Source organism: Pongo pygmaeus, chromosome 21, assembly GCF_028885625.2.
Source record: "Pongo pygmaeus isolate AG05252 chromosome 21, NHGRI_mPonPyg2-v2.0_pri, whole genome shotgun sequence".
Taxonomy (NCBI): domain Eukaryota; kingdom Metazoa; phylum Chordata; class Mammalia; order Primates; family Hominidae; genus Pongo; species Pongo pygmaeus.
The window spans coordinates 20,862,181-20,889,505 of NC_072394.2; the positions used below are offsets into that span (position 1 = coordinate 20,862,181).

Genomic DNA, 27,325 nt, shown 5'->3' on the forward strand with positions numbered 1-27,325 from the left:
GACAGAGGGAGACCCTGTCCCAAACAAAACAAAAATAACTTTTTGATGTTTAAACTATTGTTTTCTACTTTTTTCAGCTATATATGCATAGGATTGGGGAGATTTAAGTATATTGCCTAAGGTGACACAGCAAGAAAGCTAGGATTTGAACCCTGGAACTCTGGCTCCAGAGCCTGCGCTCTAAATTGTATATTTCACTTCTGTCATAGAGCAGGCATTATGTGGATGTCAGAACACATTCTGCTGGAAGAGGGGCACAAAAACAGATAATAGAATTCACCACGGTAAGTGATACCAAGGAGGTATATAGCAAGGAGCACGAAGGAGAAACACCAGTATGAGCTGGGGTAGAGGAGGTGACATAATGAGCCTTTCCATCCTCAAGGATGAGGTTACTGATCTGAGAAGGAAGTGAGGTATCCCAGCCAAAGGATGCTGCAGCACAAAGTCACGTGGTCACACTGGAGCGGGTGACCAATAGGGCCTGTGGGGAGGCTAAGAAGGTGGCTCACAGCCTACATGAGTTTGTTGTTCACTCATAAGGCATGCTGGGAGCTGGTAGAGGATTTTAGACAAGGAAGTGATAGGGTAATTTTTGTGTTTTGAAGATAACTGCGGCAGCAATATGGGGAATGGATTGAAGAGAGGAAAGAATGGGACAGGGAGATGGCTACTGGGTGGCTGATAGCGCAGGTGAGAGGTGTGTGGTCTGAACTGTGTCAGGTCAGTGGCACTGAGATCAGTGTTTGGGTTTTAGAGACATGAAGCAAACATGACTTGTAGCTATTAGAGCAGGGGCAGAGATGGGGTCCATAATGAATGAGAGGGAGGAATCGGGATCTTGGAGGATCCTTAGGAAACTGGGTAAACAACATCAGAGTTCAGGAGATAGAGTGTGTTGGGAAAGGTAATGAGCTTTGTTTTGAACACTAAAGAGCACCTAGCCAGACAATTAGATTGTCTTACAAATGAAGAAACTGAGCTGACACAAATTATGGGTCAAGTTAAGGAACTCATCTGAATTTACAGCATATTGGAGGTAGAGCTTCAACTTGAACACAGGTTTTCCAGTTTCCAGTCAATTGTTTTTTCAACTTCAGAGCAGTTACCTCATTTAAAAAGTTAGGCAGCAGTCTGCAGCTCAGTAGAGATGCTGGAATGCAGAAGTGTGTAAGTGCTAAAATGTGGCCAGAGAACTAGGAACTTTAGAGGTCATTGTACATATCAGGACACAGGCCTAGAGAACAGAGACTGTGCAAATAGGTGTGGCCAAGCTGGATTTTGGACCTGACTCTGACACTTAGTTTAGCTCTCTGTTTTACTCAAATTTTAAGGTAAATGTTGGGTTATCACTTTGTGGGGCTAGGGGCTGGTCTTAGAAGTTGTAGAATCAGGCCGGGCGTGGTGGCTCACGCCTGTAATCCCCCCACTTTGGGAGGCCAAGGCGGGCGGATCACAGGGTCCTGAGATTGAGACCATCCTGGCTAACATGGTGAAACCCCATATCTACTAAAAATACAAAAAATTAGCTGGGCGTGGTGGGATGTGCCTGTAGTCCCAGCTACTCGGAAGGCTGAGGCAGGAGAATCACTTGAACCTGGGAGGTGGAGGTTGCAGTGAGCCGAGATCGGGTCACTGTACTCCAGCCTGGGCAACAGAGAGACTCCGCCTCAAAAAAAAAAAAGTAGTTGTAGAATCACTCTTGTAGGTCTTAATTTGGTGGAGCACCTTTTGTCTCACTAGTGCCTTCCACTGACAAACCCACCTGATACTCAAGGTGATCCAGCAGCCTGGAACACTCAGTCAGCCTGTGGAGGCTGGCCTCCGACTCAGCGGCACAGAGGAAGTCTGACTGGATCTGAGAGGCCCAAGGACCACACGGGCTTTTCTTTTTTTTTTTTCTTTTTTTTTATTGTTTTGAGTTGGAGTTTCACTCCTGTGTCCCAGGCTGGAGTGCAATGGTGCGATCTCGGCTCACTGCAACCTCCGCCTTCCGGGTTAAGCAATTCTCCTGCCTCAGCTTCCCTAGTAGCTGGAATTACAGGCGCCCGCCACCGTGCCTAGATAATTTTATGTATTTTTAGTAGAGACGGGGTTTCACTATTTTGGCCAGGCTGGTCTCGAACTCCTGACCTCAGGCGATCCACCTGCCTCAGCCTCCCAAAGTGCTGGGATTATAGGCGTGAGCCACCGTACCCGGCTCAACACACAGGCTTTTCTTCTGGAATCACTCATGGTTAAGTGCTGTGTTCAGCAAACAGAAAAATGATTACACTCTTTCTATATGCGGAATTGATACTTTTTTTAAAAAGTACATTTCTAAGAAAATTAGGCCAAGCATGGTGGCTCATGCCTGTAATCCCAGCCAGCACTTTGGGAGGTCAAGGTGGAAGGAACGCTTGAGCCCAGGAGTTCGAGACTAGCCTGGGCAACATAGTGAGACCCCATTTTTACAAAAAATAGAATTAGCCAGGTGTGGTGGCACACATCTGTAGTCCCAGCAACTTAGGAGGCTGAGGTGAGAGGATTGCATGGCTCCAGGAAGTTGAAACTGCAGTGAACTGTGGTCACGCTATTACACTCCAGCCTGGGTGACAGACTGAATCCCTGTCTCAAAAAGGAAAAGGTAAGAAAATTACCTTGGGCTCAGGTAGAAGTCATGCTTGCATTTTTCATCAGGAATTACATCTTTTGAGCAGAGTTGAGTAGTTGATTTTGGAATTGTGCCATTTGTATATACCACAGCATTTTTGCCAGCACATATATTTTGGCCCTAAAAATAGATTGTGAAAAAGAGATGGGATTGCTTCTCTTTTGATTGTTGGCAGACCTATTGGGCAACATTTAATCATTTCAGGCTGGACACGGTGGCTCCTGCCTGTACTCCCAGCACTTTGGGAGACCATGGCAGGCGGATCACTTGAGGTCAGGAGTTTGAGAGCAGTGTGGCCAACATGGTGAAACCCTGTCTCTACCAAAAAAAAAAAATTACAAAAATTAGCCAGGCTTGGTGGCTTACACCTGTAATCCCAGCACTTTGGGAGGCTGAGGTGGGTGGATTGCCTGAGGTCAGGAGTTCGAGACCGGCCTGGTGAACATGGTGAAACCCTGTCTCTACTAAAAACACAAAAATTAGCTGGACGTAGTGGTGGGCACCTGTAATCCCAGCTACTTGAGAGGCTAAGGCAGGAGAATCATTGCTTGGACCCAGGAGACGGAGGTTGCAGTGAGCCAAGATTGCACCATTGTACTCCAGCCTGGGTGACAAGAACAAAACTCCGTCTCAAAAAAAAAAAATTAGCCAGGCATTGGTGGTGCACACCTGTATGTAGTCCCAGCTACTCGGGAGGCTGAGGCAGGAGAATCACTTAAACCTGGGAGGCAGAGGTTGCAGTGAGCTAAGATCGCACTACTGCACTCCAGCCTGGGCCACAGAGTGAGACTTCGTCTCAACAACAACAACAAAAAAAATCAGAATTCTAATGTTTTATTTTTCCAAGGGAAAATTTGCCCCAAACTGGATACTAGAAAAACTCCTATGGCCGGTTTTTGCAGTACAAACCAAAAACACTATTCCTTTTTCTTTCTTTTGGTATTAACCTTTTAAGATCACTTTTAAGCTGGGCCCGGTGGCTCATCCCTGTAATCCCAGCACTTTGGGAGGCTGAGGCGGGTGAATCACCTGAGGTCAGGAGTTCAAGACCAGCTTGGCCAATATAGTGAAACCCCATCTCTACTAAAAATACAAAAAATTAGCCAGGCGTGGTGGTGGGTGCCTGTAATCCCAGCTACTCAGGAGGCTGAGACAGGAGAATCGCTTGAACCCAGGAGGCAGAGGTTGCAGTGAGCCGAGATCGCACCATTGCACTCCAGCCCAGGCGACAGTGCAAGACTCCATCTAAAAGACCATTTTTTAGTAAATTATGAATTATTTACATATTTTTCTTTATACCTCATGCTTCAGTAGGACGATTGATATCTTTGTTCATCAATTTTATTGATGTATAATTTACACACAACAAAATGTGTATTTTAATAGATTTTTGAATTTTGACTAATGCGTACGTCTTTATAACCAGCACCCTGATCAAGATTTCTGTAATTATCAAAATATCTCATATACCCCATAAATATATATATCTACTGTGTACCCACAAAAATTAAAACATTAAAAAAATTTCTGTAACTTTGCCCCCCTTTTGTAGCTACCTCCCACCTATAGCCTTAGGCAACCATGAATTTGCTTTCTCTGACTACAGATGATATTATTCTTTTTGGCAAACTTTTCCTGTGAAGGGTCAGAGGGAATCATTTCATGTAAACTCTTGTGTCAGGCATCTCTTGCTCAGTGTAACGTATTTCAGATTGTCCTCATTGTTGTGTATGTTGTCAGTAGTTCATTTTTTTTTTTTTTTTTTTTTTCCTGAGACGAAGTTTCACTCTTGCGCTCTTGTTGCCCAGGCTGGAGTGCGATGGCATGATCTTGGCTCATTGCAACCCGGGTTCAAGCGATTCTCCTGCCTCAGCCTCCCTAATAGCTGGGATTACAGCCTGCCACCATGCCTGGCTATTTTTTGTATATTTAGTAGAGACGGGGTTTCACCATGTTGACCAGGCTGGTTTTGAACTTCTGACCTCAGGTGATCCACCCGCCTCAGCCTCCCAAAGCGCTGGGATTACAGGCATGAGCCACCACCCCTGGCCCATTCTTTTTATTATATTAGATTTTTCAGATAAGTGGAAGTTTTATCCATCTATCATTTGATGGACATTTGGGTTGTTTCTACCTTTTTACTCTTATGAATAATGCTGCAAAAAACATGTGTTTTCTGTTTTCTTGAGTATATATATACACCTAGGAGTAAAATTGCTGAGTCATATGGTAATTCGGTGTGTAGCTTTTGAGGAACTGTCAAGTTTTTGCCCACAGGGCTATACCATTTTACATGGCCACCTGCAATGTACGAGGGTTCCAGTTTCTCCACATCTCACCAACACTTGTTATAACCATGCTAGTGGGGTGTGAAAGGACTATTGCTTTTTGCTAAAGTATGTAAATGAAAGATACAGTTCAGTATTGATAGCATATTGCCACAGAATTGGTGGGGAAATCAGTGGATTTCAATATTGGTTTATATGTTCTAGGAGGATGGACTCAGACAAGTTCTGGAGGAGATGAAAGCTTTGTACGAACAAAACCAGTCTGATGTGTAAGTTTCATAAGATGATATTCTAAAACAATTCAATAATTAAGATGTTGAAATCGGCTGGGTGCGGTGGCTCACGCCTGTAATCCCAGCACTTTGGGAGGCTGAGGCGGGCGGATTACGAGGTCAGGAGTTTGAGATCAGCTTGGCTAACATGGTGAAACCTTGTCTTTACTAAAAATACAAATATTAACCGGGTGTGGTAGTGGGCGCCTGTAATCCCAGTTACTCAGGAGGCTGAGGCAGGAGAACTGTTTGAACCCGGGAGGTGGAGGTTGCAGTGAGCTGAGACTGCACCACTTCACTCCAGCCTGGCGATAGGGCAAGACTCTGTCTCCAAAAAAAAAAGTTGTTGAAATCAGATAACCTTGCATTAGTTTTGGGATGCGATTTTAAAAAATTATCTGTAAAATTATCTGCTCTAGCTGTACAAATTAGCAAAAGTCTGAAGGAATTTGTGCTGATCACTGCTTAATAAATATCTGTTGTTTGGCTAGTAAGAGTTGAAAGGAATTAGAGTGGACCTAAAATAACTGAGATACCCTAAAATAAAAAGTAAAAATAGGGTGGACACGGTGGCTCATGGCTATAAATCCCCATGCTTTGGGAGGCTAAGGCAAAAGGATCAGTTGAGGCCAGAAGCCTGGACATATAGCAGGACTCTGTCTCTATTAAAAAAAATAAAAATTAGCTGGGTGTGGTGGCACACACCTGGAGTCTTAGCTACTCAGCAGGGTAAGGTAGGAGGCTTGCTTGAGTGCAGGGGTTTGAGGCTGCAGTGAGCTATGATCACGTTACTGCACCCTAGCCTGGGTGACAGAAGGAGATCTCCATCTTTAAAAATAATAAATAAAAATAAAAACCTAACAAAGTGAAATACATGGTTCCCACTGTTTATATTTTTATCAACAGTTGCCTTAGTGAGTTTGTTAAAGGAAGAATAGGCGGTTTATAAATGGATATAAATAGGAGCCGCAGTGATTTCTGATAGTTTGAGTGGAGTTCTCTGAGAACTAGCTATAAAAGGCTTCAGCGTAGTAGGTCCAGAGAGGTGACTAGATTTATTGACTCTTTAGAACTGAGCATGGTAGCTGGCACAGTGGAGAATTTGGGCTGTATGACAAACTTCATATGTTCCTGTGTGACACCAAAGGGAGTCAAGTACTGGATCAAAGTTGAAGTATTCAAGGTCTCAACTTAGAAGTCTGTCTGTGACATGAGGTTTCCTCTTTGGGCTTGTTCGCTGCAGTGTTTTTATCAGTTACTTGAATATAGAAATCAGTGTTATGGCTGGTAAGATTTGTGGGGCACATAAAATGATAAGAGCATTTCCAACTCCTGTGTATAAGGAGAGATACAGAAAAATCTTTACAGGTGGACTTAGGAAGTGAACCTCAACAGATTTGCAGTAAATATAAGGCAAATTTAAAGTCCTGAACTCAAGTCCCTAAGCCATTCATTGATTTACTCAACAAATATGTACTAAACAAATATGTATCAATAAGTGGCTGTGCTATTTCAGTGGTAAACAACAGTCAAGATGGCTGTCCCGGGCTGGGCACAGTGTGGCTCATGCCTGTAGTCCCAGCACTTTGGGAGGCCGAGGCGGGTGGATCACCTGAGGTCAGGAGCTCGAGACCAGCCTGGCCAAAATAGTGAAACCCCGTCTCTACGAAAAATACAAAATTAGCCGTGCGTGGTGGCGCATGCCTGTAATCCCAGCTACTCGGGAGGCTGAGGCAGGAGAATCGCTTGAACCTGGGAGGCGGAGGTTGTGGTGAGTCGAGATCACGTCATTGCACTCCAGCTTGGGCAACAATAGCGAAACTCCATCTCAAAAAATAAAAAATAAAAAAGATGCCTGTCCCTGGTGCTCACTGTCTAGTGCAGAAGACAGATATGAAATATAGATATGCCAAATTGGGATTCATGCTATGAAGGAAATCAGAAGAGTGCAAGGAGAAAGAAAAATGAATAGAAGGTCTAGCTTAAATTGAGGAATCAGGGAACTTCTCTCCAAGGAGGAGACATTTCAGCTGAGGCCTGCGGGAGAGGCAAGTCTTAGGGAGGCAGTGACTGTGGGCATAGAACATTCTAGGTGGAGGGAACAGCATATGCAAAAGCCCCTGAATCATGGAAGAGAATGGGGCACTCAAGAAACTGACACTTAAAGAAGACCTATGTGGCTGGAGTTTGGCAAGTGGCAAAGGGTGACACCAGATGAGGTGTAAGTGTGGACAGGTGGTGGTGTGTTTGTGTCTTAAAAGATAATCCTGGTTGCTGTGTGGAGGGGCTGAGAGGTGGGGGAAGCTGGTCACCAGGTTACTAGAGAGGTGACCCAGACTTGGTAGAATGTGAGAAGGTTATAGATGTTTTGGAGGAGACCCTATAGGCCTTGGTTCAGTAAGGGAATGATTTTCTTGTATTCTCTGTGTTTATGCCATTCGCAAATTCATGATCCAAAATTCTTTATTCCACCTTTCTAGTTTCATCAGACTTTCATAGGGTGGCAGAAGTATATAGAACAGCCCTAGAAGACATGACAGGATGGGACATGTATTTTGCCTGTATTATCAGGGCCTAGCACAGTGCCTGGCATAGAGGCAGGCACTACATGAATGAATTATTTTTATATTCATATGGTTGCTTAAAAACTCCAAAGTAGATTCTTATTCATTCAAAAGTTACATGTACTTTTTATAGGGTAAAACCAAAATTTTCAGTGTGAAAAATACTGAAGTATATAGTACATACACGTATTTGGAGATCAACAGATATTTGTAAGATAAGTGAAAGACCATTTTGAGTCCATTTTACCTCACTTTATTATAATGAGGATTTGGAAGCTCCACTGGAAGGGAGGTGCTATGTAGAATAACGACATGACGTAAGACCATAACCTCATGTCCATCATGTTAGCTTTGTCTCTTATCTCAGCGTGATGATGGAATCCTGAAAAGTGAATAAACGCAGTGTCTTTTAGAAAGAATAGAGATTAATCAGTGTGCAAAAATGCAAAGTACCAAACGCCTAAACAAAACGTATCTGGTAGCATGATCTTAGGCAAGTTGTTTAGGTTTTGGCTTTTTAACATATTAATAAAAGCTCTGATGTACAAATAGTTATTATTTGCTTGGGTTAACTGCTAATCACAAATGGATTAAAAACAAGCATGTAACTCAGTTGTTAGTTGGCTTTGAAAATTTTACTTAGCCTGAAAAGTACATATTTTTTTTCTTTTTAAATGCTCCTATCAGGAATGAAGCAAAGTCAGGTGGACGAAGTTATTTGATACCAACTATCAAATTTCGACACTGTTCTCTGTTAAGAAATCGACGCTGCACTGTAGCATACCTGTAAGCTTCTCAGTTTTTGCTTGGGGGGGCAGGATTTTCTTTGTGGCTTCCCAGTTGACCATCTCAAATGGGTAACATGAAATCTTAGATCTCTCTCTCTTTGTAAGCATTCTAAATTTTTCCTCTGTGTTTTCATTTTTTATTATGAAAAATCACAACACTTTTAAAAGTAGGGAGAATAATACTATAATGAACCTCAGTGGAGCTATCATATGGTTTTAACAATTTTTATTATTTTGCCATATTTTCTTCATCGTGTTTCGCTTGTTGGTGCCACACTATTTAAGTGCATCATGGTCTTTCACTACTGAATACAGTAGTGTTCTTACTATTTTTCTTCTTTGTCTTAGAAATAAGGACCTTTGGCCAGGCACAGTGGCTCATACCTATAATCCCAGCAATTTTGGAAGCCGAGGCAGGTGGATCACCTGGGATCAGGAGTTCAAGACCAGCCTGGCCAACATGGTGAAACCCCGTCTCTACTAAAAATACACAAATTAGCTGGGAGTGGTAGCGGGTGCCTAATCTCAGCTACTTGGGAGGCTGAGGCAGGAGAATCGCTTGAATCTGGGAGCCAGAGGTTGTAGTGAGCAGAGATCGTGCCATTGTACTCCAGGCTGGGTGACAAGAGCAAAACTGTCTCAAAAAATAAAAAAAGGGGGGGAAAGAAAGAAATAAGGACCTTAGGGACCTTTTTCCCAGGACTACTGTGCTGCTGTCACACGTGGAGGAGTGGACAGTGCCTTCAGGTCGACTCTCAGACTGTGTTCATGTTCCTCTTGTTTTCCCTAAGATGTCTGTTTAGAGCTGGTGTGTTTGCATCAGGGGCCAAATGAAGTCCACACGTGATCCCCCGTTTATTCTTATGCCACCCAATACCTTCTTGATGTCCTAGGTATGACCGCTTGCTTCGGATCAGAGCACTCAGATGGGAATATGGTAGCGTCTTGCCAAATGCATTACGATTTCACATGGCTGCAGAAGAAGTGAGTTAGCATTGTTCAAGTTTATAAATTTTGAAAATGCTAAAGTTCTGGCATTGTTCCATAATAGTGTTTATTGGTATTCCTCTTTTTGTGTTTAAATGTCTGTTTTTCCCCAATTTTTGGCTGGTATTTAGTATATAATGTGAGGGGAACTGTGTGGTGAGGAGTAATTCTAAATGATATGTGGAAAATTCTATTATTACTTAACAAAATAGAGTCCCATGATGTTACTTATTAGTGATCCATCAGTGGTATTAAAAAACTGGCATTATTATTTGGGGATATTCCATAAAATGTTTATATGTGTATATATACTTTCCTAATCAAAATTCATATTTGCCTAGTCACTGAGGTAAAGAACTAGCCCATTATTTAAGGAGATAGGATTGGAGTCAGGTGGGCTTAGGTTCAAATCCTGGCTCTCTGCTGTCTAATATTGAGCAAGTCACTTGACCTGTTTCTGTGCCTAAATTTCCTTGTTACAGGATGAAGATCATATTACCTATCTATTACAGGTTGCAGTGACTTCTGACACTAACTACCTGCAGTTATTGTCAACTAAGGAAGCTCACACAAGCTTTGATGTCCAGAGTGTTTATTGGGGCTTCATTACATAGACATGACTGATTAAATCACTGGCCCTGTGATTGAGCTCAATCTTCATCCCTCTTCCCCTCCTTGGAGGTCAGACTGACATCAGGAGGGCCAAAGGCCCAATACTTTAATCACATGGTTGGTCTTTCTGGGGTGGCCAGTCCCAACTCTGAGTCATCTTGTTAGCACAGACTATCTAGGGGTTCACCACGAGTCACCTGAGTAGCACATACTTTCAGGGCACATCATAAATAACAAGACACTCCTATTACTTGAGAAAGTACAAGAATTTAGAAGCTACCTCCCAGGAATGAGGGAGAGAGGCCCACTGAATTCTTTATTCTACAACAGTGTTATTATAAGGCCTATCACAGGGTTACTTCGGGTGGTCCATGTGGAGCCCAGCATAAGATGGCACTCAATAAATGTTAACAGTTACTACATTACAGTTGCATAGCACAGAGCTTAAGAAAGAAAATATTCAGTGCAGCAAACCACCATGGCACATGTATACCTATGTAACAAACCTGCACGTTCAGCACATGTATCCCAGAACTTAAAGTAAAAAAAAACAAATATTCAATGTGTTTGCCATTAGATTCTGCACATTTTTGAAAGTGATCTATTTGTTGTCATAGCTTCATTTTCATTCCGTTCATTTTCTGTATAAATAAATGAATAATCTCTACCTCAGATTTACCAGTAACTACAAAATTGGTAACATATTAGTACCTCACTTTATGCTGTTTGTGTTCAAATCTACTTATATTAATTAAACTTTGGGGTACTTACTGTGTATTATGGTGAGATGAACAGAACACTATGTTGTTGCTCTAACGACAGTAGCTTTAATGATTTTTCTCATACAATATTTTAGATTAATTTTTTTGTGTATTTTTTTGAGATGGAATCTCGCTCTGTTGCCCAGGCTGGAGTACAGTGGTGCATTCTCTGCTCACTGCAACTTCCGCCTCCTGGCTTCAAGCAATTCTCCTGCCTCATCCTGCCAAGTAGCTGTGATTACAGGTATGTGCCACCATGCCTGGCTAATTTTTGTATTTTAGTAGAGACGGGGTTTCACTCTGTTGGCCAGGCTGGTCTCGAACTCCTGACCTTGTGATCTGCCCCTCTCGGCCTCCCAAAGTGCTGGGATTACAGGTGTGAGCCACAGCGCCTGGCGATTAATATGTTTCTTACAATTTTGTAAATGATTACAAGCTACATTTATTCAAGCACATCAATTAGATTTCATATTGGGCATTGTTTCTGTAAGGGTGGCACTTTTCTGTGATTACTGAGTTCCCAAAGTCAGTTTCTATTTTAATGAAATATAACAATGTTAACAGCAAATAAAATAATTTTTTTTTTTTGAGATGGAGTCTCGCTCTGTTGCCCCGGCTGGAGTGCAGTGGCATGATCTTGGCTCAGTGAAACCTCTGCCTCCCGGGTTCAAGTGATTCTCCTGCCTCAGCCTCCCGAGTAACTGGGATTACAGGTGCCCACCACTACACCCAGCTAATTTTTGTATTTTTAGTAGAGATGGGGTTTCACTGTATTGGCCAGGCTGGTCTTGAACTCCTGACCTCGTGATCCGCCCATCTCAGCCTCCCAAAGTGCTGGGATTACAAGTGTGAGCCACGGTGCCCGGCCTTATATAAAATAATATTAATGAGTGTAGAGATTAAGTTGTTTGAGAATAGTGAAACCTGAGATAGTTTCTTGGAAGAGTTTGTGAATTACTGCAAACCTGGCAAATGACTTCCTTCTACTCCAGTGACCTCATCTATAAAAAGGAATAGACCAGCCTGGCCAACATGGTGAAACCCTGTTTCTACTAAAATACAAAAATTAGCTGAGTGTGGTGGTGGGCACCTGTAATCCCAGCTACTCAGGGAGGCTGAGGCAGGACAATTGCTTGAGCCTGGGAGGTGGAGGTTGCGATGAGCTGAGATCGCACCACTGCACTCTGGTCTGGGAGAGAGAGTGAGACCCTGTCTCAAAAAAAAAAAAAAGAAAAAAAGAAAAAGAATAAAAGGAATATACATGGTCTCGTTCTCTTAGTAGTGATGTTTTGAAAACACTGAAGGATGAGAAGAGATTAATACAGATAAACTCTGTAGTAGACCACAGACATCCCTGCTTGAGCAATTGCATGGTGGCAACTGCATCAGCCATTTTGGACCAGTAACAAAGAATATTTCCAGGTATCCCTGACAGCTTATAGGAGACTATGAGGTCTGAATGTCATCATAGGTGTCTGTATTACCCAAGGATAGTGCTTCAGTGGGTGACTGAAGCACATGGGCTTGAGTCTGCCACCTAAATTCAGATCCCTGCCTTGTTAACTCTGAGCCCTTTGGTAAATTATCTAATCTCTCAAAGCTTCCGTCCTTCATGAATAAAAAGAAAATAATAATAGTTACATCATGGGGCAATGACAAAGAGTAAATAAAATAATGCATATTAAAATTTTAGCAAATTCCTGGTATATAGTAAGCACTTTATTACTGGGAATGATGATCTCAATATTGTTGACTCAGGGTAGCTATAAAAGTAAAAGCAGAGCTAAAATAAGGTTACTAACATGAAACAGATGATCATGTGTTAATGTTTAGAGAAAACACCATTGAAAGAATATGAAAGCACACTGATAAGTAAAAATCTTACTATCTGATTTCAAAATAGTAACATCTTTTGTTTTCAAAATAGTAACATCTTTTATGTTTTTAAAATAGTAACATCTTTTGTTTTTTGATTTCCTAGGTTTCTGTTTAGAATCTTTAAGCCACTAACATGAGAGATAGTGGAAATAGGTATTTTTTTCTTTCCTATTAATATTTTTCCATAAGGAAAACTAAAATAAAAATTTGTGACTATATCAGTATGTTCTTTTGTGGAAGTAACGTGCTTATTCTACATTGCCCTTTTATCTGTGAATGAGACTGAATGAGGGTAACGCCCTCATTGTCAAAATAGCTTCTGATTTTTCTTCCACTTCATCTTCTCTTTGGGGTCTGTTACACTCTACTGTTCTCAGTGGAGACAAAGTAGAAAAGACCACAGTGGAAACACCCATGTTTGACTCATTTGGCAAGATCTCCCTCAGAGAACTTTTCTTCATACTTAACAATACAAAATGTCATTTTTTATCCTTTATATTATAAAAAACAATGCAGTTTTTACCACTTTGGCATACATACCTTTTAAATCTTTTAAAATCACTTAATTTAACCATTTGCATTGTGAAATCTAACATAAAAACAGACACATGCAAACACATCTGAAAAGGTGCAGAAAATGAAGATGTACAGCCCAATGATGTGTCACTGAGGAATTCCCATGTATCCATCACCCTGTTCAAGAAAGAACATTGCCCAGGAACCTTTGTGTTCCTCCTCCCAGTGATCACTACCCTCCTGACTTTTGTGCAGACTAATCCCTTCCTTATTTTTAAAAATCTTATTCCTCTGGATGTAGTGGCTCACACCTGGAATCCCAGCACTTTGAGAAGCCGAGGTGGATGGATTGCCTGAGCTCACGAGTTTGAGACCAGCCTGAGCAACAGGGTGAAACCCTATCTCTACCAAAAAAAGAAAAAAAAATAAAAACAAAAACTTAGCCAAGTGTGGTGGCATGCACCTGTGGTCCCAGCTACTCAGAAGGCTGAGGTGGGAGGATCACTTGAGCTTGGGAGGTAGAGGTTGTAGTAAGCTGAGATTGCGCCACTGCACTCCAGCCTGGGTGACAGAGTGAGACCCTGTCTTAAACAAAACAGCAACAAAAAAACTTGCCATTTACCACCTAAGCATGCATTTCTAAACACTATAATTTAGTGTTGCCCATTTTTTGAACTTTATATAGATTCATGCAGTATCCTTTAATGATTGATGACTTTCACTAAATTTAATATTTTTGAGATTCTAATCTGTTGATATATTAGCAAGAGCTCATTCCTTGTTTTTTATTTTTTTTAGACGGAGTTTTTTGCTCTTGTTGCCCAGGCTGGAGTGCAATGGCGTGATCTTGGCTCACCGCAACCCCCTTCTCCCGGGTTCAAGTGATTCTCTTGCCTCAGCCTCCCAAGTAGCTGGGATTACAGGCATGCACCACCATGCCTGGCTAATTTTTTGTATTTTTAGCAGAGACGGGTTTCTCCATGTTGGTCAGGCTGGTCTTGAACTCCCGGCCTCCCAAAGTGCTGGGATTACAGGTGTCAGCCACCGCGCCTGGCCGAGCTCATTCCTTTTTATTGCTGAATAGTATTTCCGGTTTTTTTTTCTTTTTTTTTTTTTTGTTGTTTTTTGAGACACAGTTTGACTCTGTCGCCCAGGCTGGAGTGCAGTGGCACAGCTGGGCTCACTGCAACCTCCGCCTCCCTGGTTCAAGCGATCCTCCTACTTCAGCCTCTGGAGTAGCTGGGACTACAGGTGTGTGCCACCATGCCCGGCTAATTTTTGTATTATTAGTGGAGGTGGGGTTTCACCATATTCGCCAGGCTGGTCTTGAACTCCTGGCCTCAAGAGATATGCCCGCCTTGGACTCCCAAAGCTGAGATTACAGGCGTGAGCCACCGTGCCTGGCCTACCCAGAGGTTATTAAGATATTTTTCTTTTCTTTTCTTTTTTTTTTTTTTGAGACGGCATCTCGCTCTGTCGCCCAGGCTGGAGTGCAGTGGCACAATCTTGGCTCACTGCAAGCTCCACCTCCTGGGTTCACGCCATTCTCCTGCCTCAGCCTCCCCAGATATTTTTCTTTTTTCTTTTTTTTTTTTTCTTTTTTTGAGACGGAGTCTCGCTCTGTTCCCCCAGGCTGGAGTGCAGTGTTGTGATCTCGGCTCACTGCAAGCTCTGCCTCCCGGGTTCATGCCATTCTCCTTCCTCAGCCTCCTGAGTAGCTGGGACTACACGCGCCCACCACCACGCCTGGCTAATTTTTTTGTATTTTTAGTAGAGATGGGGTTTCACCATGTTAGCCAAGATGGTCTCAATCTCCTGACCTCGTGATCCACCCGCCTCGGCCTCTCAAAGTTCTGGGATTACAGGTGTGAGCCACCGCGCCCGGCCTTTTTTCTATGTAATCTTTTAGGAGCTATATTTTACCTTTTACAAAGAGATCTACAGTACTGGGATTAAGTTTTGTGTATACTATAGGAGGCATGCTTCATTTTGAATATAGATATTGAGATGACCCAGCACCATGTATTGAACAGATCTGCCTCTCCCATCACTGTGTGCATGGTGCCACCTTTGTCATACATTGAGTGTCAGTATTCCTGTGGATTTTGAATGGGAGGACTTTTTCTTCTGTTATGCTAGTCTATCTGTTCTTATACCAATTCCACTGTTGTGATTACTATAACTATATAGTATAGCTGGAGCAAGTTCCCATCTTGTTCTTTTTTGAGAGCATTTCAACTATTAGCCCTTTGCACTTCGATGTAAATTTTAGACTCAGTTTGTCAGGTTCCATTTTAAAGAAAGTTAAGATTTTGATTGAGATTGAATTGAATCTATAGATTGTTGATGTTATTACAATATTGAATCATCCAATCTGTGAATGTGGTATTATTTAGGTCTTTCATTGTTTTCAACATTTTTTTAAAAACAGATTTACTGAGATATGATTCATACACTGTGAAGTTTACCATCTTAAATTGTACAATGCAGTGGTTTTTAGTATATTCAGAGTTGTTGTGCATCCAATACCACCATCTTATTTGAGAATATTTTCATCACCCTACAAAGAAGCCCTGTCCCCTTTATAGTTACTCTATATTTTCTTCCCTCCTCCCAGCTCCTGGAAATCCCGAATCTACTTTCTGTCTCTATAGATTTACCTATTACAGGTTTTTCATATGAGTAGAATCATGCAATATGTGGCCTTTTGTCTTTCATGTGATAATGGCAATACGTTTCAGAACTTCATTGTTACTTATGGTTGAATAATGTTCCATCATATGGGCACATATCCATTCATCAGTTGGTGGACATTTGGGTTTTCTTAACAATGTTTTATAATTTTCAGAAATAGCATCAATGCAGAGTTTGAAGGTATAATTCTGAAATGGCGTCTTTTTCATGGTTCTGTTTCTGGTCAAAGATTCCTAAGGTTTATTATCAAGTATGCTGAAATGTAAGCTCTCTGAGAACAGAGATTTTGTTCACTTTATTGAATGATTCATCATAAGTACCCAGACCAATGCCTATATCATAGGAGGCAATTAATATTTTAGCATAAATGAATGAATGGTCACAATAGTGATTTGTGTTGGGATGTGTACTGTTTTTGAATGGATGAGTATTCAGTGTGTGCAAGTTTTCTTAGAATTTTGTCAAATGATCATCTCTATGTTTGCAGATGGAGTGGTTTAATAATTATAAAAGATCTCTTGCTACTTATATGAGGTCACTGGGAGGAGATGAAGGTTTGGACATTACACAGGATATGAAACCACCAAAAAGCCTATATATTGAAGTATGTATATCTTTTTAAAATGCATTTTTCTTTAATGTGTAAATTGTGCTACCTTTTAAGAAGAGAGGAGTATATGAATATGTGTTAACTTCTATTAAAATAGAAAAGAAGCATAGACCAAATCAAACAAGCTACCTGTAGGGAGATGACAGAATATGATGGAACAGCTATAATTTTCTGAATATACTTGTTTTAATAGTTTTGAGTATGGAACCCTATAAATGTTTTAGCTATTACTAAAACAAAGTTAAATCAAAATGGAAAATCAGTCCCTAAATTTTGAAAGTAAAATGAAACAAATGTCAAAACAAAGTTAAATCAAAATGGAAAATCAGTCCCTAAATTTTGAAAGTAAAATGAAACAAATGTCAAAACAAAGTTAAATCAAAATGGAAAATCAGTCCTAAATTTTGAAAGTAAAATGAAACAAATGTCTTTAAAGTTGGTGGATTAGTCAAAACAAGAGGTATTTTTGTTTCATTTTGTTTATTTTTTTCTATTTTTTAAATAGTAAAATACATATAAAATCTGCCATCTTAGCTATTTTTAAATGTACATTTAAGTGGTACTAAATATTGTTTAACATTTCATATTGTTTTGCAACTTTCATATTGTTTTGCAGCTGTCACCACCATCCATATCCAGATTTTTTTCATCTTATAAAACTGAAACTCTATACCCATTAAACAATAACTTCTCAATACCCCTGCCTCCCATCCCCCAGCAACCACCATTCTACTGTCTGTCTCTATGATTTTGACTACTGTAACTGCCTCCTGTGAGTGGAATCATACAGTATTTGTCTTTTTGTTTTCTTTTGTTCTCATTAGAGAATAATTTCTGAGAAGCTACAAATGACAAGTATTTGTCTTTTTGTGACTGGCTTATTTCACTTAGCATAATATCTTCAGGGTTCATTTCTGTGGTATCTGTGGTAGAATTTGTGTCAGAATTTCCGGCCGGGTGTGGTGGCTCACGCTTGTAATCCCAGCGCTTTGGGAGGCCAAGGAGGGAGGATCACCTGAGGTCGGGAGTCCGAGACCAGCCTGACCAACATGGAGAAACCCCGTCTCTACTAAAAATACAAAATTAGCCGGGTGTGGTGGCACATGCCTGTAATCCCAGCTACTCGGGAGGCTGAGGCAGGATAATTGCTAGAACCCGGGAGAAGGAGGTTGCGGTGAGCTGAGATCACGCCATTGCACAATTTTTTTTTTCTCTTTTTTGAGATGGAGTTTCACTCTTGTTGCCCAGGCTGGAGTGCAGTGGTGTGATCTCGGCTCACCGCAACCTCCGCCTCCCGGGTTCAAGCGATTCTCCCGCCTCAGCCTCCCAAATAGCTGGGATTACAGGCATGTGCCACCACCCCCGGCTAATTTTGTCTCTGGGTTTCTCCATGTTGGTCAGGCTGGTCTCGAACTCCCGACCTCAGGTGATCCTCCCTCCTCGGCCTCCCAAAGTGCTGCGATTACAGGTGTGAGCCACCGTGCCTGGCCCAGAATTTCCTTCCTTTTTAAGGATGAGTAATATTCCTTTGTCTGGCTATACCACATTTTGCTTATCCATTTATCCATCAATGGACACTGGGTTCCTTCTTTATTTTAGCTATCATTTTATGATTAATGCTGCTATGAACATGGATATATAAATCTCTTTGAGACTCTGCTTTTAATTTTGGGGGGCATATATCCAGAGTGGAATTACTAGATCATATGGTAATACTATGTTTGAGGAATTGTCATACTGTTTTCCACAGCAGCCATACCATTTTACATTCCAACATTACACAAGGGTTCCATTTTCTCCACATCCTCACCAACACTAAATATTTTGGGGTTATTTTGTTTTGTTTTATTTTGTTTTGTTTTGTTTTTGAGACGGAGTTTCACTCTTGTCATCTAGGCTGGATGCAGTGGCGCGATCTTGGCTCAACCTGCAACCTCTACCTCCCAGGTTCACCTCAACTGCAACCTCCACCTCCCAGGTTCAAGTGATTCTCCTGCCTCAGCCTCCCAAGTAGCTGGGATTACAGGTGCCCACCACCACACCTGGCTAATTTTTGTATTTTTAGTAGAGACGGTTTCACCATTTTGTCCAGGCTGGTCTTGAACTCCTGACCTCAGGTGATCCTCCCACCTCAGCCTCCCAAAGGCATGAGTCACCATGCCTGGCCTTGTTCTGTTTTTTAATCATAGCCATCGTAAAGGATGTAAAACGTGGTTTTGACTTTTATTTCCCTAATGATTAGTGATGTTGAGCATCTTTTCATATGCTTATTAGCTATTCCTATGTCTTCTTTGGAAAAATGTTTATTCAAGTAATTGGCCCCCTTTATGGGGCCCATTTTCAAACAGGATTTTGTTGTTGTGGAGATTTAGAAATCCTTTATGTATTCAGTATGTTAATTTGTTATCAGATATATGATTTGCAAATATTTTCTCCCATTCTCTGGGTTGCCTTTTTATGCTGTTGATAGTGTCTTTTTTTTTCTTTTTTTTCTATTTTCTTCCTTCAGTATCATGTTGATATTTTAAAATTTTCATGCAGCCCAGTTTGTCATTTTTTTTTTTTTTGAGATGGAATTTTGCTCTTGTTGCCCAGGCTGGAATGCAGTGGCGTGATCTCGGCTCACTGCAACCCCTGCTTCCTGGGTTCAAGCGATTCTCCTGCCTCAGCCTCCTGAGTAGCTGGGATTATAGGCATCACCACCACACCCAGCTAATTTTTTGTATTTTTAGTAGAGATAGGGTTTCATCATGTTGGCCAGGCTGGTCTTGAAATCCTGACTTCAGGTGATCCACCCACCTTGGCCTCCCAAAGTGCAGGGATTACAGGCGTGAGCCACTGCACCCAGCCAATTTTTTTTGTTTTGTTGGTCGTGCCTTAGGAGTCATATCCCAGATATCATTGCTAAATACAATGTCATAAAACTCTTGACTTGTATTTTCTTCTAAGTGTTATGTTGTTTTACATTTGCATTTCAGTCTTTGATCCATTTCAAGTTAATTTTTTTATGGTGTTAGGTGATGGTCCAACTTTATTTTTTTGCATGTGGAAATCTAGCTTTCCAAGCATAATTTCCTTTTTTTTTTTTTTTGAGACGGAGTCTCTGTCTGTCGCCCAGGCTGGAGTGCAGTGGCGTGATCTCGGCGGCTCACTGCAAGCTCCGCCTCCCGGGTTCACGCCATTCTCCTGCCTCAGCCTCCCGAGTAGCTAGGACCACAGGCGCCCGCCATGACGCCCGGCTAATTTTTTGTATTTTTTAAGTAGAGACGGGGTTTCACCGTGTTAGCCAGGATGGTCTCGATCTCCTGACCTTGTGATCCGCCTGCCTCGGCCTCCCAAAGTGCTGGGATTACAGGCATGAGCCACCGCGCCCAGCCTCCAAGCATAATTTCTTAATAAGACTGCCCTTTCCCCATTGTGAATGGTTTTGACACCCTTGTCAAAAATCATTTTACTGTGTAGGCAAGAGTTTATTTTTTATCTCTTTATCCTATTCCATTGTTCTACACATCTGTCGTAAAAAAAAAAATTTTTATATGTATACATCTGTCTTTATGCCAGAACTGTAGTATTTTGATTATTGTAGCTTTGCAGTAAGTTTAAATGAGGGATTTTGGGTCCTCCACCTTCATTCCTCTTTTTTTTTTGAGACGAAGTCTTGCTCTGTTGCCCAGGCTGGAGTACAGTGGCGTGATCTTGGCTCACTGCAAGCTCCACCTCCTGGGTTCAAGTGATTCTCTTTTCTCAGCCTCCCAACTAGCTGAGACTAAAGGCGCCTACCACCATGCCCGGCTAATTTTTTGTACTTTTAGTAGAGATGGGGTTTCACCATGTTGGCTAGGCTGGTCTTGAACTCCTGACCTCAGGTGATCCGCCCACCTCGGCCTCTCAGAGTGCTGGATTACAGGCATGAGCCACCATGCCCGGCCACATTCCTCTTTTTAAAGGTTGTTTTTGCTGTTTGAGATCCCTTGAAATTTTACATGGATTGCGGGATGGGTTTTTCTGTTTCTCCAAAAGACACCTTTGGGATTATAGTAGGGATTGTATAGATCACTTTGGGTGCGTTGACATCTTAATATTAAATCTTCCAATCCATGAACATGGGGTGTGTTTCCAATTGTTGATGTCATCTTTAATTTTCTTCAGCAGTGTTTTTTAGTTTTCATTGTACAAATCTTTCACCTCTTTTCGTTAATTTAATTTCTATATATTTTATTCTTTTCACACAGATAAATTGAATTATTTTCATAATTTTTATTTTCAGATTGTTCATTGTTAGTGTATAGAAATGCAACTGATTTTTGTGTGTTGACTTTGCATCCTGTTACTGTGCTGAATTCATTTATTTGTTCTAAAAGTTTTTTGTGGAATCATTAAAATTTTCTACATGTAAGATCATATCATCTGCAGACAGATAATTTTAGTTCTTCCTTTTTAATTTAGAATCCTATTTCTTTTTCTTGTCTAATTACTCTGACTGTAACATCCAGTTTTATGTTGAATAGAAGTGGCAAAAGCAGAAATCTTTGCCTTGTTAGTGAACTTAAAGGAAAAGCTTTCAGTCTTTCTTTTTCTTTTTGAGACAGTCTTGCTCTGTTGCCCAGGTTGGAGTGCAGTGGCACGATCTCAGCTCACTTCAACGCTCGTCTCCTAGGTTCAAGCGATTCTCCTGCCACAGCCTGCTGAGCAGCTGGGACTACAGGCACATGCCATCACGCCCAGCTAATTTTTGTATTTTTATTAGAGCCAGGGTTTTACCATAGAGGCCAGGCTGGTTTTGAACTCCTGACCTCATCATCCACCCGCCTTGGCCTCCCAAAGTGCTGGGATTATAGGCGTGAGCCACCATGCCTGGCCAGCTTTCAGTCTTTCACCATTGAATATGATGTTTGCTGTGGAGTTTTCATATATGGCTTTTATTATGTTGATGTATAGTTATCTTCTGTTCCTAGTTTGTTGAGTATTTTTATGAAAGGAAGTTGAATTTTGTCAAATGTTTTTTCTGTATCAATTGAAATGATCATGTTTTTTTCCCTTCGTTCTGTTAATGACTTATATTAAATTGATTGATTTTCATATCTTGAACTGTCCTTGCATTCCAAAAATAAATCTCAATTGATTTATGATGAACTCTTTTACTGTGCTGCTGAATTTGATTTGATACTATTGTGAGAATTTTTTTTATTTTTATTTTTCAAGACGGAGTTTCGGTCTGGTTGCCCAGGCTGGAGTGCAATGGCACGATCTTGACTCACCGCAACCTCTGCCTCCTGGGTTCAAGCAGTTCTCCTGCCTCAGCCTCCCAAGTAGCTGGGATTACAGGCATGTGCCACCACGCCCGGCTAATTTTGTATTTTTAGTAGAGATGGGGTTTCTCCATGTTGGTCAGGCTGGTCTTGAACTCCCAACCTCAGGTGATCTGCCCGCCTTGGCCTCCCAAAGTGCTGGGATTACAGGCGTGAGCCACCGTGCCTGGCCTGTGTTGAGAATTTTTGCATCAGTGTTCATAAGGGACATTGGTCTGTAGTTTTCTTGGAGTATCTTTTCTGGCTTTGGTATTAGGGTGATGCTGGCCTCATAAAATGAGTTAGGGAGGTGTTCCCTCCTTTTATATTTTTTAGAAAAGTTTGAGAAGGATTGGTGTTCTTGAAATGTTTGATAGAGTTACCCAGTGAAGCCATCAGGTCTAGGGTTTTCTTTATTGAGAGATTTTTGATTAGTGATTTAGTCTCCTTACTAGCTATAGGTCTATTCCAATTTACTAGTTCTTCATCATTCAGTCTTTGTAGGTTTGTGTTTCTGGGAATTTGTCCATTTCATCTAGGTTTTCCAATTTGTTGGTGTACAATTGTTCACAGGACTCTTAGAACTCTTTTTATTTCTGTAGGATTGGTAGTAATGTTCTCACTTTCTGATTTTAGTAATTTGAGCCTTCTTTTATTCTTAGTCTGTCTAGCTAAAGGTTTGTAAATTTTGTTGACCTTTTAAAATAACCAAATTTTAGTTTTATTGGTTTTCTCTATTGTGTTTCTGTTCTTTATTTTATTAATGTCTGCTCTAATCATTATTTCTTCCTTCTAGCTTTAGGTTTAGCTTGCTTTTCTTTTTCTGGTTCGTTAAGGTGAAAAGTTAGGTGGTTGGTTTGAAATTTGTCTTCTTTCGTTTTTGTTTTTGTTTCTTTTTTTTTTCTTTCTCTTTTTTCTTTTTTTTTTTTGAGACAGGATCTCACTCTGTTACCCAGGCTGTAGTGCAGTGTCACAATCTCAGCTCACTTCATCCTCCGCCTCCAGGGTTCAAGCGATTCCCATGCCTCAGCCTCCCGAGTAGCTGGTCCTATAGGGGTGCGCCACCACGCCCGGCTAATTTTTGTATTTTTTGGTAGAGACAGGATTTTACTGTATTGTCCAGGCTGGTCTTGAACTCCTTACCTCAAGTGATCCACCCACCTTGGCCTCACAAAGTACTGGGATTACAGGTGTGAGCCACCATGCCTGGCCTTGCTTTTGTTTTTGAGACAGAGTCTCACTGTATTTTCCAGGCTGGAGTGCAGTGGTGTGATCTCGGCTTACTGCAACCTCTGTTTCCCGGGTTCAAGCGATCCTTCCACTGCAGCCTCCCAAGTAGAGTACCTGGGACTACAGGCATGTGCCTCCATGCCCAGCTAATTTTTGTATTTTTAGTAGAGACGGGGTTTCACCATGTTGGCCAGGCTGGTCTCGAACTCCTGACCTCAAATGATCTGCTGCTTCAGCTTCCCAAAGTGCTGGAATTGCAGGCGTGAGCCACCGCGCCTGGCCATGAAATCTCTCTTATTTTTTAATGTAGGTGTTTATGTTTGTAACTATAAATTTCTCAATTAGTACTGCTTTTGCTGCATTCCATACATTTTGATGTGTTATGTTTTTGTTTTTTCACCTGTAAGTATTTTCAAAATTTCCTTTCTTTCTTTTTTTTTTTTTTTTTTTGAGACAGAGTCTCACTCTGTTGCCCAGGCAGGTGGCACAATCTCGGCTCACTGCAACCTCCGCCTCCCGAGTTCAAGTGATTCTCCTTCTTCAGCCTCCCAAGTGGCTGGGATTACAGGAGTGCACCACCACGCCTGGCTAAGTTTTTTTTTTTTTTGAGACAGAGTCTCGCCCTGTTCTCCAGGCTGGAGTGCAGTGGCGCGATCTTGGCTCACTACAACCTCCACCTCCCGAGCTCAAGCAATTCTCCTGCCTCAGCCTCCCAAGTAGCTGGGATTACAGGCACGTGCCACCATGCCCAGCTAATTTTTGTATTTTTAGTAGAGATGGGGTTTCGCCATGTTGGCCAGGCTGGTCTCGAATTCCTGACCTCAGGTGATCTGCCCACCTCGCCCTCCCAAAGTGCTGGGATTACAGGCGTGAGCCACCACACCTGGCAGATGAATTGTTATTAGATGTGGCTATACTTGTTATATCTTCTTGTATATATTATATATTTATCATATGTTATATAGTATATGTTTATTATATATTAAATTATATATTAACATTATATATTAATATATATTCTATAATATATTCTTTTTTGTCTCTGGTAAGCTTTTTAAATTTAAAGTCCGTTATAGCTAATATTAGTACAGCCACCTTGGTTCTCTTTTGGCAGGTATTCGCATAGAATATCTTCTTCTACCCTTTCACTTTCAGTCTATTAATGTTTGTGTCTTTGGGTCTATAGTGAGTCTCTTGTAGACAACATGTGATTGGATCCTTTTGTTTAATCCATTCTGCTAATCTCTGTCTTTTGCTTAAAGAGTTTAATCCATCCCCTTTAACATAATTATGGATAAGGAAGGACTTCTGTCATTTTGCTGTTTTTCTATATGCTGTATAACTTTTTTTTCTTGCAATGGACTGGGGAATAATAACTTATCTCTCATTTCCTTCATTATTGCCTTCTTCAGTATTTAGTTGATTTTTTGAAACATTTAGATTTATTTCTCATTTCCTCATTACCCCCCACAGATACCAAGATCCATGGATGCTCAAGTCCCTTATATAAAGTAGTATGGTATTTGAATAGTACCTAGGTACATGCTGTTGTATACTTTAAATCATCTCTAGATTACTTACAATACCTTATACAATATAAATGCCGTAGATATAGTTGTTATACCATATATCATTTTTAGGGAATAACAATAAGGAAAAAAAGTCTGTACATGTTCAGTACAGACACAACCATCCATTTGTTTAAAAAAATTTTTGGTTTGCAGATACGGAACCCACAGACACAGAGGACCAACTATATTCTATAGCTGTTTTCCTTGTGGTTAGTGATAGCTAGTACATTTAATATCTTAAAATTATAACACTTTAATTTCAACTTACAGCAGCTTGACTTCAGTAACATACCAAAATTCTGATCCTTCAAAGCTTCATCCTTATTTCTTTCTATTGTTGATGTCACAAAACTACATCTTTATATGTTGTGAGCCCCAAAACATAAACTAATAAATCTTTTAAATGCATTAGTTTCTTAAATTGTGTAGAAAACAAAATGTAGGGTTGCAAAGTTACAATAATACTAGCTTTTAGACTAATCAGTGTTTTTTTAAATGTGTTAGTCACTGAAATCATGTTAAAAACAAAAAATAGGGGCCGGGGGTGGTGGGTCTTATGCCTGTAATCCTAGCACTTTGGGAGTCCGAGGTGGGTGGATTGCCTGAGCTCAGAAATTTGAGACCAGCCTGGGCAACATGGCAAAACCGCATCTCTACTAAAAATACAAAAAATTAGCCGGGTGTGGTGGCACGAGCTTGTAGTTTCAGCTACTCAGGAGGCTGAGGCAGGAGAATCACTTGAACCAGGAGGCGGGGATTGCAGTGAACTGAGATCGCACCATTGCACTCCAGCCTGGGCGACAGAGTGAGTCTCCACACCTCCCCAACCCCGCCCGGAAAAAAAACCCAACAAAAAATAGAGTTACAAAATGTTACAATATTGCTACGTTTTAGAATTTTCTATGTATTCACTGTCTTAGTCCATTTGAGCAGCTAAAACAAAATACCTGAGACTAGGTAATTTCTAATGAACAGTAATTTTTTTTCTTTTCTTTTTTTTTTATTAAAGAGACAAGGTCTTGCTCTGTTTGTCACCCAGGCTGGGGTGTGGTGGTACAATCATAGTTCACTACAGCCTTGAACACCTGGGCTCAATCAATCCTCCTGCCTCGGCCTCCTAAGTAGCTATGACTACAGGCATGCACTACCTTGCCTGGCTAATGTTTACATTTTTTGTAGAGACGCGACCTTGCTATGTTGCCAAGGGTAGTCTTGAACTCCTAGCCTCAAGCAGTGCTTCTGCCTCAGCCTCTCAGTGTTGGGATTATAGGCTTGAGCAACTGTGCCCAGCCAGCCTGTCTCAATTAATTCTGGAGGCCTGGAGGTCCAAGATCAAAGTGCCAGCAGATTCATTTGTCTTCTGTGGGCTACACTCTGCTTCCAATGTGGCGCCTTGAATGCTGCATCCTCTGGAGGGATGAAATGCAGTGTCCTTGCATGGCAGAAGGTGGAAGGACAAAAAGGACCAAACTCCTTCCATCAAGTCATTTTATAATGGCATAAACCCATTTATGAAGGCAGAGCCCTTATGCCTTCACCACCTCACCAAAGTCCCCACCTCCCAACACTGTTGAATTGGGGATTAAGTTTCTACCACATTGATTTTTGGGGACGCATGCAGACATAGCATTTACGTATATTGAGATCTTTATTTCTTCACATGGGTTCAAGTTACTGTCTTGTGATAGTTACCATATATAGGATTCTTGGTTGGTGATGTTGTTCTTTTAGTACTTTGAATATATTGGCACACTGCCTTATAGCCTCCAAAGTTTGTAATAAGAAATTTGGTGAAAATCTTATTGAGGATCCCAGGTATGTGATGACTTACTTATCTTTTGCTGCTTTCTTTTTGAATTTTTTAGAGACAGGGTCTCACTGTGTCAAGCAGGATGAACCGCAGTGGCACAATCATAGCTCACTGTAATCTCAAACTCCTGGGCTGAAGCAATCCACCTCAGCCTCCCAACTGGCTAGGACTAGTGGCACATACTTCTAGGCCTAGCTAATTTTTAAAGTTTTTGGGGCCAGGTGTGGTGGCTCACGCCTGTAATCCCAGCACTTTTGGAGGCCGAGGCAGGCAGATCACAAGGTCAGGAGTTTGAGACCAGCCTGACCAAAATGATGAAACCCCATCTCTACCAAAAATACAAAAATTAGCCGGGTGTGGTGGTGCACGCCTGAATCCTAGCTACTTGGAAGGCTGAGGGAGGAGAATTGCTTGAACCCGGGAGGCAGAGGTTGCAGTGAGCCGAGATCACACCACTGCACTCCAGCATGGGCAACAGAGCAAGATTCTGTCTCAAAATAAAAAAACAAAAAAAACTTTTTATAGAGTTAAACTTTTCTTTTTTTTTTGAGACGGAGTCTCACTCTGTCACCCAGGCTGGAGTGCAGTGGCACGATCTCAGCTCACTGCATCCTCCACCTCCCGGGTTCACACCATTCTCCTGCCTCAGCCTCTCAAGTAGCTGGGATTACAGGCACCTGCCACCATGCCCAGCTAATTTTTTTTTTTTTTTGTATTTTTAGTAGAGACGGGGTTTCACCATGTTAGCCAGGATGGTCTCGATCTCCTGACCTCGTTATCTCACCTTGGCCTCCCAAAGTCCT

The 27,325-nt window shown here is 41.4% G+C and overlaps 1 protein-coding gene across 3 annotated transcripts in view; it reads left to right on the forward strand.

Annotated features, from left to right (window-relative positions):
* GINS1 (GINS complex subunit 1) overlaps window positions 1–27,325 on the forward strand; it is a 41,514-nt gene that overhangs the window by 996 nt on the left and 13,193 nt on the right. The window contains exons 2-6 of one of the 3 annotated variants that reach the window (XM_054467877.2): window positions 5,146–5,210; window positions 8,465–8,563; window positions 9,459–9,549; window positions 16,501–16,617; window positions 18,520–18,649. In XM_054467877.2, the coding sequence (XP_054323852.2) occupies window positions 5,146–5,210; window positions 8,465–8,563; window positions 9,459–9,549; window positions 16,501–16,617; window positions 18,520–18,649 (502 nt within the window). The remainder of the gene's footprint in view (window positions 1–5,145; window positions 5,211–8,464; window positions 8,564–9,458; window positions 9,550–16,500; window positions 16,618–18,519; window positions 18,650–27,325) is intronic. The other 2 variants (XM_054467878.2, XM_054467879.2) reach the window with 2 other exon arrangements.